This window comes from Pteropus vampyrus, unplaced genomic scaffold (genome assembly GCF_000151845.1).
Source record: "Pteropus vampyrus isolate Shadow unplaced genomic scaffold, Pvam_2.0 Scaffold57, whole genome shotgun sequence".
Classification (NCBI taxonomy): Eukaryota; Metazoa; Chordata; class Mammalia; order Chiroptera; family Pteropodidae; genus Pteropus; species Pteropus vampyrus.
The window spans coordinates 7,751,141-7,764,107 of record NW_011888838.1 but is presented as its reverse complement, the minus strand read 5'-3'; the positions used below and the strand labels follow the sequence as shown (position 1 = coordinate 7,764,107).

The following is a 12,967-nucleotide window of genomic DNA, read 5'->3' as shown; positions in this document are numbered from 1 at the left end:
TGTAGCATAGGTGTGTAGTAGGCTATACCATCTAGGTTCTTATACATGTACATCTAGGTTCTTATAAGTTCACACAATGATGAAATTGCCTAATGATGCATTTCTTAGAACTTATTCTCATCATTAAGTGGCACATGACTGTATATGTAAAGTAAGAATCATTAGGAGTAAGAGTGTGTCCTATGTATAAATAAGCACTTTGAGTTTTATGCTTCCATGATGTCTGCCTGTTCAGAGAACATTTTTCTTATTCTATGATTCTTAATTTTATAAATTTTATAGCTATATTTTAAATATAAGATGCTATTTTATATTTGAATACTATCATAGAAAAATTATAATTATCTACATAAATAATGCTAAGATAGTTACCCTTATCTAGTTATTTATAAAAGTAATCAATTATATGTTATATTCTACATAAAACTGGATCATTATATAAATCCATACTATTTGTTTATAACACTTTCTTTTTTCCTCTTGTTTTGGAAGTTCTTAACAGTGCCTCAAATATTACAGAGGTATTTAGTACCAGCTTTAGGATCCTAAGAAAATAATGCAAATTCTCATGTCTTCAGTTTCCTTATCTGTAAAAAAATCTTTAAAATGCCATATGAATGACATTTAGGGTCTTTTACAGTTTCAGTCCTTTTATTATACTTTTTATCTTGCTTTATCATCTGCTTTTTCTTGAAGGTATTATTTATAAGGCTTCAGCTATTACCTTTGCACTTCATCCGAATCTCATGCCTGAACATTTCAGATCTGTCACCCAATATGGGAAAGAGCTTTGGATGAACAAATTCTGTTTATGACTAATAGTCCTAGAACATCTTGCTTTGATTATATCTTGCTCCTCATACAGGGTTGTCTTATAAAATTTTAATGGATGAAATTTTATTTTACCTTATAAAATAGCAACTCTTTAGTTATGCATTGGAAAAGCTTGGGTTGCCCACATGGCACTTTGTTCCTTGTCATTGTGTGCTGATGCTTACCTGGCTATGGCACCTGGTGTTATTCTAAAGCTCTGGCTTTTAAATTTTTTCTTGGACAAGCCCTTTTCTCTAAAATATTGTTAGTGATTTCCTTGATGTAGGTTTTGCATACTTTTCTCACCCAATTGAGTTCAAAACTATGTAATTAATGTAATTCAAATGATTAATGTAATTAATGTAATTCAAAATTGGTGAATGAGAGTCACAAGGAAATATTGTATTTATTATACAATATGTAAAGCATTTTGCTAAGAAATTAAAAAGGAAATGTTGAATGAGTAGAAAATGCTTGCATTTGTATTTCTTTTCTTAGAAATCACATGTTTTTGCCTGTGGACTTGGCAACTGAGAGCTAATACACAGGGCGCATTCGGCAGCCACGACCTTTTCTAGTTGGACCTATGACTTTGGGATTAGTGCATCCTTTCTTTTTATGGCTCTCGCCTTGTTTAATATAAACACAGTCTTAGAATAAATGTAAGTTGAATAGTTCAAATTCACAATAGACATTAAATTAGGTTTTCTAAGCAATAAAAAAGATGTAAGAATTAGGAGTGTTCCTCTCCCTCTACATCTAGCATGACATAAATGCAAGTTATATTATGAAGGAAATTTGTTAATTATACAATACTTTACTTACTTTATTTAGAAGGGTGTCTACCTGTGCTTAAGTTCCAAATACACATATTACAAGCAATGCCCAGAAAAAAAGAACATTGTAAAAATGAGTAGTGTCAAACACAATCAACCAGTTATATTTTTGAAAATCGATCACTAAAGAGACAAAGAAACTTAAAGGCTGCTTTTGTAAATAGGCACGTACTAAGTACTTTTGAGGCCTGCTCCTCTCTGTTCTTAAGCTACAAATCTATGTTTCTTCCATCTTCTGTTCTTCCATGCACATTAGCTGACAAACACTGTCACTGCAAAATATATATAAGCCCAAACTTGAGCAGTCCCATTTTAATAAACTTGCACTATTATCATTTTTCTATAGAAGCAGTTACTCTCTAAATACTCCTCTCCTTCCTAAAACACTTCAACAAATCCTCATTATCTATGGAATATAATCCATGCTCCTTAAGAACGTAGCATGCTTTGCTCTTCATTACTTGACCCCTTTCTCTTTCTCTGTTCTTATCTCCATCTACTCCCTTCTTTGCACTTCATGACCCTGATTCCCTACTTAATTTAGTTGTAGTGACTTATTTCTGATAAACAAGACCCTATTCTTCCTTTCCTTTCAGCCTATAATTCTCTCCTCTCCTCGGGTTAAATCCTTCTTCTTTTGGCTTCGAAGTCCTGCTCAGGGCTCATGGCTTCATGAAGATCTTCTTTGCCTCTCCTATCTATCAGCTGAAATGAGCTAGGTATTTCTTTTGTGCCTATTGTATCTTATTACAGCTTTATGAAAATATTTATTCCATTTTATTATAAGTAGGTTTCATATTTGTTTTTCTACCAGGCTTTCATCTCCTTGGGTACAAAAATTATGCCTTTTTATTTATTGTTGCATTCTTGGCAACTAGCAAAATGCCTGGCAAGCATAGATGTTTAATATGAAATATATTTTACTCTTCACCTTCAACAAACTTCATGTCCACTTATCTTCAGCATTCTGCATGCGTAACTATTCTTTGGATCTAGGCATTGTCTAGAAATTCTTTTCTAATGCTGAAATTCCCATCTGATAAAAACGCAAATCTGTACTTCTTGAGATTGCTCACTCTCATTAGGCCTGCTTTTTGCCTTTTTTCCTATCTCTAGTCATTCAAGCCCTTTTCAGTGCTCTGGTTTATTTCTCAGCTACTGGCTTCTCTTTCTTCCTAGCTCGATCGATACTTTGTGAGTAGTCATTTTTAGCACAAATACATTCAAACCCCTCTCTCCACCCCAACAATTCTATTGACCTATTGATATTATACTGCAACCATCTTGCCATAAATCTACTTGGGTAAGGAAAACAATCTGATGTCTACTTTCATCTAGATATTACTGCTGTGGATCCTTTTATTCATTTTTATTTTCACAATAAGGAAAAATTTTTCCTCTTTTTAATATCCCTAATCCATATCCACTTCCTTCATTGTAATTTGAAAACCCCATCCTCTATTTTCTGTAAAAGTTAGACCATTTAATTTCAACTTTCCTACATTGTATTTCGAAGTATGTATTATATTTGCTCATCTTCTCCTCCTTTTCCCCTGTCTCAGAAAAATTGGTACATTTGTATAGGTTTACAAATAATTCTTTTGTTTCTGACCCTGATCCTGCTGTAACTTGCTCCATGGACTTATCTCATCTCTTGGTGTGTTTCAGCATTTTTTTTACCAATAGCGCTTTTCTTTTAAGCTACAAATCTCTATCTTAAAATTACCTTCCCATGATTCTGTCTGTCCTTATAGTCATAGATACCATTCCATAAGTATCCTTACCTCTTCTAAAATCTCAGTAGAGTAGTGTTGCTTTTAATTCCTCGCACATTATTTACTTCTTAACCACTTGGAGTGTATCTTAATGGTTACAGCAATAGTGATTTCATAAGTCTGAAAATATTTTCTCTGTTTCCACCTAACTCCACATCTGTGTAACATTTTCACCCTTGACACCACTTGTTTTGTCTAGCTATTTATTTCTATAGTTTCCACGACCCACTATTCTGTTCTCCTTGGTACTCTGAATTGTTCCAATTTCCTTTTGCTGTACCAGCCCCTGAATCACAGGGTATACTAGTATACTTAAGTTCTATTCTTGGACAATTTCTCTTCTCACTTGAAACTTTTCTCCTAAGGAAGTTTATTTATTCCTTTGTCTGAAAGAAAAAAAATCATTTCTACAGTTGTACTTTTCTTTTGAGCATTATATTTAATTTACAATACCTCCTAGATACCTTCAAACTTACCATGTATAAGATTTAACTCAGTATCTAATGTCAGCTTGTTTCAACTTGTTTTTTTTTATCTTTGTTTATAACATGGCTAATTTTTTAATTATCTAGGCATACTTTATTCATTCATTTTCTTGATTTAACACATTTCTCATATTTTGAGAAGTTTGCCTTCTTGTTGCTCAAGATCTCAGCACCATCTCCCTAGTTGAGGTCATTATAATGTTTTATTTAGACTATAATAACATGATATGATAACCTCCTTTCTTAGGTTGCCTGACATATTGTCATAAAGACAGAGTCCAAGAAATTTTATAATCCTTCATTTTTTTTCAAATCTCTAGTATCTTTACTATTTCCAGTGAATTACCTGAAATTCAAAAGCATCCATGATCCTACTTCATTAAACCCCTGCAACAATAATTTATACTCTATACCCTCTATGTATCCTAAAGTGCAAAACCCATCAAACTTGGTATTTCGCTCTTCAAGTTTCTATATTTACTTCAGCCAAAAGATTTTATTCCCATTTAATCACATCTCAAAATTCTATACATCCTTTTAAATGCGAATTAAAATAATGGCTCCTTAAACACCAGTTTCCCCTGCCCACACTCAACACCAGTGCCCCATTACTTCAATCTAGGCATAACAAATTATGCACATTTAAGCCCAAATGCTACATTGATGGCTAAAATTTATACCAAATCTCATGAGGTTAAGACATTGGCATTGCATATAATCAAATAGAAACACATGTAGTCAGACAGATCTGGTTTTCAATGGTATCTTTGCCATTAACAAACAATGTGATTTTGGCAAATTACTTAACCTTTTGGTGTCTCAATTTCTTAAACCAAATATAGAGAGAAGAGCTATCTCATAATGTCTTTGTGTCAATTTTACAAAATCTATGTGTGCAATGCCTGGCATAGGATTGGTATTAAGTAAAAAAAAAAAAAAAAAAAAAAGCCATTATAATTATTATGCTTGAACTAGAAAAAGGTAACCAATATTTCTCAGGTAAGTAAGTATCCATGACATTTTGCAAAACTTTTATGACAGAATTACCAAAGATTTTGCCTATTCCAGCTACTCAGATTCCTTTTCTGAGAAGTTCCACTTCAGAGGAAGTCTTATTCTTCTTGTGTACAAGATATTGGTTTTAAGTGAATGATTTATTGTTCCAAAATCAAGTGGCCCCGAGATCTTAGCTGTTTGCCTTAGCTATCCTCATGGATTGATCTTGTCAGTTTCTCCATTGCAGCATAAAACACTAACGACTGCTTAAGTTAGCATAAAATTGCTTTTGTGAAGCTCATGTGTATATCTGGTGCTCATATAGAATTCCCCCACAATTAAGATCATGAGGACCCACAAAGTACTTAAGATACCTAATTGTGTTCTCAGTAACTTGAGAATGGAGCCATAGTGTCACTGTCCTCCAGTGACTATCTTTAGTTATTAGACAGTTGCATTTCCTACACAAATTTCCTTGATCAGATGTGAATTACTCTCTTGTTAAAATGCTCCCAAGAATTTCTGGGGACAGATATTAGGCAGAAATCATTTTCTAATCATGTGGACTTCTTGGAATTGCAATTCACTATTGATTTTATCAAGACCACAAAATTAGCATGTCATTAAATACAGTATATAAGCAGCTACAAAAGCAGACAGACCATCATCCACTTAACTTCTTCACTTCTTGTCCTCCACCTTGGAAAACAGGTAAGAATTTCAGATATAAATTTGATGTATCCCCTCTGTAGCTTTATTTCAAAATAGATTGAGATATATGAAGAAAATAATTGCATAAACATAGTTTTTGAAATAAGGGTATTTAAAGTAATGCTGATATTATTTTGAACACTTAGGTTAAAAAAAGCAGAAGGGCCTATAAAGATTTGGTAAAAATTATAACGACAGCATAAGCTGTATGAGTCTAAGAAAATGTAGTAATAGTGATTACTGTTTTTTAGTACAAGGCTAGTGAACAGGTTATTTTAAAAGATCTATTTTCTGAATTAAACAGTTTTCTAATTTAATTAAACATGCCACAATCATAAAAGCAAGTATATTTAAATTATTATAAAAAGATATGATTATTGGGAAAGCTTTATCCAAGCTTTATTTATAATGTAGCATATTGAGTCAAGAAGCTGTAGGAGTTGTTTAGGAACATGCACTAGTTGAAATGTTTATGAAGAATTTTTTTTAGAGAAAGAAGGTATTCATCAAACTTGTTTACAATATGCGACATCTCACCTTATTCATCAATTTATAATATTTCAAAATAATATTAAAATAGATACAAGAAATACAGAATTAAGTTTTAAAAGGTGCTGTGCTTTGTAAGAGTATTCTAGAAGAGACAAAAAAAAAAAAACAAAACAAAGAGAAGATTTGAAAGAAAGTACCTTAGAATATATTAGCCAATAACAGAGCTCTAGCTTAAAAATTGGTATATAAAATGGTAATTGTAAAATATAGAAAATACAATAAGATCTTCCCAACCCATAATAATCTCTAATAGAATAATATATTCTTTTTTTTGAGATCTGATGATGAAAAATTATTGTTAAGCTTATAGAGGTCTTAAGCAAAGTAAAGAATTATATAGCACACCTGAGAAAAATCTAGAAAAAATACTTCTTCCCCTAATAAAGAGACCTATTTTCAACCTTTCTATATTAGAAAGAACATTTTTCAGGTGGATTAGGTACTTGTTCATAAACTATTTTTATTTCAACTATTTTATTTAGTTTCAAAATTTGGAGTTGAAGATTGTATGTCAAGGGATATGGGTGGCACAAATTTATTACAAGAAATTATGGAACTGCAACAAAACCAAGCATTTGGTACCTTTGGTCAAAAGTGTTAACATATTTTATGTTATGCTACGAGAAGTGGTAGGCTAGAGTGGGGACTGGGCAAGAGAATCTGATGCTTTGGTAAATCATTAAGAGATCAGAGGGAAGAGAGGCATAGTATATGACCTCTAAAGTTACGTGGCAAAAAGAAGAAGGGACATCTTTAGGTGTGTGAGGATGAAGACTGTGTAGGGGGCATAAATAGAGGAAGAACAAACAAATCAGTCCAAGAAAGCACTTGGATAAGTGGAGCAAATAAATGAAATGCTCAAATAAAAATCTGTCTTATTGGAAATAAAGGAATATGATTAAACCAAAATATTCATGGAAAATGTTTAGTTTAGTAAAGGGAAGGTAAAAATAAAATATGATCTTCTATGTATACATTTTCTTTGATCAGTTTTCCCAACAGAACTGAGGATCTCACCAGGGCTGAGAACTTAATATTTTGTTTGCTGCTATAATCTCAGTACCTAGACAGCATCTGGCAATAAAGGGTGCTAAGTAAATATTATTCATTTTTGAATAAATGAATCGATTAATAAAGCTTTCTATAAACATTTTTAATTAATTAATTAATTAATTTTAACTAGTTTCAAGTATACAGTACATTGGTTAGACATCTATATAGTTCAGAAAATGATTCCACCAATTGCTCCCTCCCTCCCCTGGCCCTCCACCTAGCCAACGTATTAATGCTAACTGCATCCCCTATGCTGTGCTCCCCATCCCCATAAATATTTATAAGTTTTTTTATCTTTTGAAAAAAAACTCAAAGTACTGTGAATAAGATGAAAAAGAATGAGGTAAGGTAGAGCTGATAGTTGAAAAAATCTGACTGACTGCCAATGAAGTATGAAATTGATATGTAAGAGTCAGAACCAGTGGTCGATTATGACTTCAGTTATATGCTAAAATTTCTATTAATATTTTTTTCTAAAATGCAGACATTTTAATTTTATGTTATTTTTGGTTTCTTTAAAAAGGAAGTAAATAAGAAAATAAATTGACCACTGTGTTATCATTCCCTCACTTCCCATTCACAGGACTCGATAGCCATGAAGGTCCTCATCCTTGCCTGCCTGGTGGCCCTTGCTCTTGCTAGGGAGGTAAGAAAATCTCTAAATAATTAACATGTAGTGGACTACCTGCACCCATATAGACAACATCACCAACATTTTAAATGTACAAATAAAGCAAAATTAAACAATTTTTTGCTTTTACTTCAAAGAAAATCATTTATACTCATCTACTATTTCAAGTGTCCTATAGGGCCACAATTCTAGGTTAAATGCTATCCACACCACTGTGCCATCAGTCTCTAAAGGAAAAAATAATAAACTAATAAGCAGCAGACAAAAATAAGAAGAAACAAATATGAAAACAACAAAAAGAATAATATTGCACAAATACAGCTGCGTAAATGTGCAGCCTAGATAAATGTCTTATTCCCATGATGAAACATATGTGCCTCTTACCCTAGGGTACTTGACCAAATTCTACCTGTATCTATCCAAAGACATCCAGAAGATGGAGTATCAGGCCATAACCGTGAACATATTTATAATCATAATAAAAAGTATTTAATACAAATTAAAATAACTGCTTTCCTGTTACCCACACAAAATTATTCTTCATTCAGGTAAAATTAAAATACACCATTAGAGTTACCAAATATAAAAGACATAAAAACAATTACCATTCAATACTCTCAAAAGCTACATAACATTTTTTATTTCTTAAATTTGTGAAGGAGGTAGCTCTGCATAAAAAGGTAAGACGTAAGTAGGAAAAATGTTTAATAATGAGTTAGCTATAGAAACTAAGATTTTTTTTTTCTTTATAGAAGGAAGAAATCAGTGTATCCAGTGAGGTAAGATATTTTTATTCAGAGAAAATTTTCCAACCATAAAATAGTATTCTCCCATGATCTAGGAGAAACCAGTTGTTGACTTTTTTTTTCTTCTTTACAGACTGTAGAAAGCCTTTCAAATAGTGAGGTAAGATAACATTCATTCTGAAGAAATTCCTCGATTTTTTAACAGTTACATGCTGTACTATCTATTGTGTTACTTTAGGGCATTTAGGACAATGCAGCTAGTTCTGACATATAAGTTCTGATGTAAATTTCCATTATATATGTTTAAGGATGGAATAAATGCTGCAGAATTCAGTAATTGAGCACTTTCTAAGTTGACTTTCTACTTGAAATTGTGTCACTGCATCCCCTCACAAATGAACTGTACGGTCCTTTTTTTCTGTCTTGATCTCTCTCCATACTGACCTAATTTGCTGTTTTGACATTTATTGAGTGCCTTCTGTGGATCAAACATTGACTAGGAGCTGCAGTACAAACTAAAAAGTGGAAGCCCATAGGAAAAAGCTGGCAATATAGTGAGTGGGCAAACATGCGAATAGATACATTTTGTAATTACAATACTCAATTTAGTAAATAAGAGGTAATAAGACTTAGTTTTAGTCCTAAATCTGCCCAAGAGAGTTAGATAGATATTTACCCTTGTATCATTTGAGGAGAGGAGGGTCTGTGATCATCTGTTAGTTAAATGTACATTGGTATATACTGTCTCTTCACAAATGATATCAGATCCTTAGGAAGGTATTTAGTTTCTATAATTCATTTGAAGCCTAAACATAACAAATGAACTAAGAATGATGACCAGAATGTATCAATGGCCATTATAATGTATAATTAATGAATATTATTCTTTTGGAATTAGATAGAGTATTAGAGTTCATTTGTTATTGTAGGAAGAAACAGTGATAGAGAAAAATCAGCATCTATTAAATGCCTCTTTTTGTACTGTTTGCTAGTTTTCTTTTCTGTCTGACAGCATTCATCTTTCTTTCTTTTATACAATAGGTTTATAAGGAACAATGTAACATATAAGTTTCAGTAATTATCCTGAGTTTTTAATGATATTATTAAACAAGGTGTCCACATTAATCTGTTAAATGCCTTCATTTTCTGACTCATATTGACAAATAAAAATTGTTCATTAAAACTTAACCTAATTTTATTTTTGTTTTTTGGAAGGAATCTATTACACACATCAAAAAGGTAAAACTCCCATATTTAAATGTACGTATTTTCAAAATTTCCTCCATTTAATTTTTATAGATGATAATATTTCTTTTTATGTGATTTGTTTTTTAGCAGAAACTTGAGCAGTCTGAACGTGAGAAACAGCAACAAAGAAAGGTAATTTGTTTATGATATTTCTAAAATTATTATAAAATGTAATACATACAAAATAGGTGTATGGTCAGTCTAAAGAATGTTAATAAGATAAATGCCAATATAAGAGATAAAACTTGATTAAGTCAATATATTTTCAAGACATAAGTGAATTTTTAAAACTCATAATCAACTTGCAGAGTATAGAATAAATACTTAAGAATGATTATTGATTTGCTCACTTTATTAATGCTATACCTGTTTTCCATAAACATATAGTAGTAGAAATATTTTCAGGCTGAGAACTAGGTTCCCCTTATTCTCAAGATGCATATGCTGATGAAAGATAATAGGAAGGCAAAATGTTTCAAATCCTAATTTGATCATTTATTAGCTGTAGACCTTGGCCTTAAGTTTCTCTGTACTTCAATTTCCTTATCTATAACAGTATATTCATAACTCCCAAAGGTTTATAAGCTGTGACACTGTAAATATTCAATAATTTTACATTGACATTTCATAGACAGTTTTATATTCATATTTATAAATACATGCAGTTCATAAAAGAATTTCATTAACAGATGAGAGAAGTAAGGTACAGAACAATTGAGTACGCAATCGTGTGACAATATCGCTGTTATTAAATAGTAGATCCTGCTTAAAGATAAAGATTTTTAGACAACATAAAATTCTTTATTTAATTGACTTATATGTATAGTAACATATTTATCTAATTGTAATATTTCAGATTCCCTGTTTTATCAATGGAGTTGGTTTGTTTGGAACTTACACCAAATATTTTTTTAAATCAAAATTAATTTACAAATTGATGCCTCTTTGAAGACTCACAATGGCTACCTTCTACCAAGGAAAATAGTGCTCAAAGTTGGCTGGTGTTGAGTAACTCTTTGAATTAAACCACAGAGTAATGTTTACTTTTTGTTAAAACGAACAAAAATAAACCTTGGAGTTATTTAACTAAGTCTTTTAAAGTATATTTTCCTTCATTATATGGAAACAATTTGATCTATTATCGACACACTATATTGACAAGTCCATGCCATCTGAATACCAGAATGCAGAGCTACAGCTATTGAAGGCAACTCAGAAAGAGAAAGAAGTTTCGAAATACCCAAATATTGATTTTAGTTTGATCTGTGTTCACCTCTGAAGAGGTTAATGAGAAATCTCTCCAATGAATATTTAACTCATTAGTCTTCTTATGACCCCAAATAATTTCTTAACCAACATAAGTAAAATATTTTCTTTCTTTTCACTCAATTATGATTGTTCAAAACAGAGGCAGTTAATTCATCATGAATGGCAATTACAACTCAATTATGAACTCGAAATTTTTTTTTCTTTCTTTCTAGAATGGACGCCGGGACGAAATCCACTCCTCTGTCCAGCCACAGCCTGTACTCTATCCTTACGCTGAGCCCATCCCTTACACTGTTCTCCCACAAAACGTCCTGCCTTTTGCTCAGCCTGCTATGGTGCTGCCTTTCTTTCAGCCTGAAATAATGGAAGTCTCTAAAGCTAAAGAGACCGCCTTTCCTAAGCGCAAAGTGATGCCGTTTTCTGAACGCCAAATCCCAAATCTCACTGATCCCAAAAATCCACACCTTTCTCAGCCTCAGGTCCAGCCCTTGATGCACCAGGTCTCCCAGCCTCTTTTTCAGATTCCTATGCTTCCTACTCAGCCCCTGCTCTCCATTCCTCAGCCCAAAGTCATGCCTTTTACCCAGCAAGTGATGACCTACCCTCAGAGAAATATGCCCATCCAAGCCCTTCTGCAGTACCAAGAGCCTCTGCTTAACTCTGACAGCGAGTTGGACCCTGTGGCTCAACCATTTGTCCCCGTTTACAATTTGCAACAAGTAAGTCCAAATTCACTAACTCTGCTGTTTTATTCATAATGTGTGTATACTAGAAGTGAGAGATCCAGAATAAAATAAATGAATTATGAATGAATCTAAAATGTACATAGTTTAGATCAGAGATTCTCAACACTAGTTATACAATAGAATAATCCCAATGTACAGGCCTATTCACAGAGATTTTGATACAATAGTTTTAATTTCCTATGTAGAAGATACTGAATATTGGGAAGAAATTATTTCAGAGATTCTGATTTAATTATCTGTTGGTAATATAGGTAAAGAGGATCAGGCTTATTAAAGAAAGAATTAAATTTGATAATCTGGGTTTGGAATAAAGAGGGTTCATTATTTTCTACAGTTCTGAAGTTTTCTTGTGCACATCTATTCCCATATGTCTTATTTCTCATCTTGTTTTTAATATATGTACATGTGAGGGCAAATGATTAAAATGCTTACTTCATTACTCAAAATTTCTAGTAAAAGTGTTCTCGTTTGTTTATTTTTTAAGGTCTGAGAAGATTTCAAAATTAATGTTCTTTCCTCGCTTTTGGTAAGATTTTGGTAAGATTTGAAGATTAGACTGATTATTTTTATAGTTAACACCTTTTTACATTTTATTCTCCTGGATAAGCCCAAGATAGTGACAAACTCCATCAATATACCACCTTATTTATTAATTATCAATGTGTCATGGGCATGTAAATAGTTAACTATTATTTACTGACTTGAAATTATGTATCTTTTGTATCTCAAATAATTTTAATTTTAATAATATGCTACTGACAGATTTGACTGTTCTGCTTTCAAGTGCCTATATTGTTATGCTTGATTAATATCATTTTTAGAAAAAAACTGAAAATAGTTTTTTCTACTTTTATGTAAATATTTTTAAACTTTAAAAAAAATTAACTTGCATTCTCATTTCTACCTTACACTCCATAAATTCAATTGTTTTTATCTCATTTAATATTTATATATTGTTTTTAGTTCATAGATCAAAATAAAATTAATTAGTCCAAATGTGAGGATTTAAAAGGAGAGAGAATATAGCTTTAAGATTCTTAAGATACAAATCTTTTTCTGATCATTATAGACTAGACATTTCACTGAGACATTTCCAGACAAGTTGC

General features: G+C 31.9%; 1 protein-coding gene across 1 annotated transcript; it reads left to right on the top strand.

The window, feature by feature from the left end:
- The first annotated feature begins 7,816 nt into the window (after positions 1–7,816).
- Positions 7,817–11,873, top strand: CSN2 (casein beta). The gene is made up of 5 exons (XM_011360686.1): positions 7,817–7,867; positions 8,732–8,758; positions 9,814–9,837; positions 9,937–9,978; positions 11,328–11,873. Exons 1-5 carry the CDS (start codon positions 7,817–7,819, stop codon positions 11,871–11,873), a joined length of 690 nt encoding a protein of 229 aa, XP_011358988.1.
- The last annotated feature ends 1,094 nt before the right edge of the window (positions 11,874–12,967 follow it).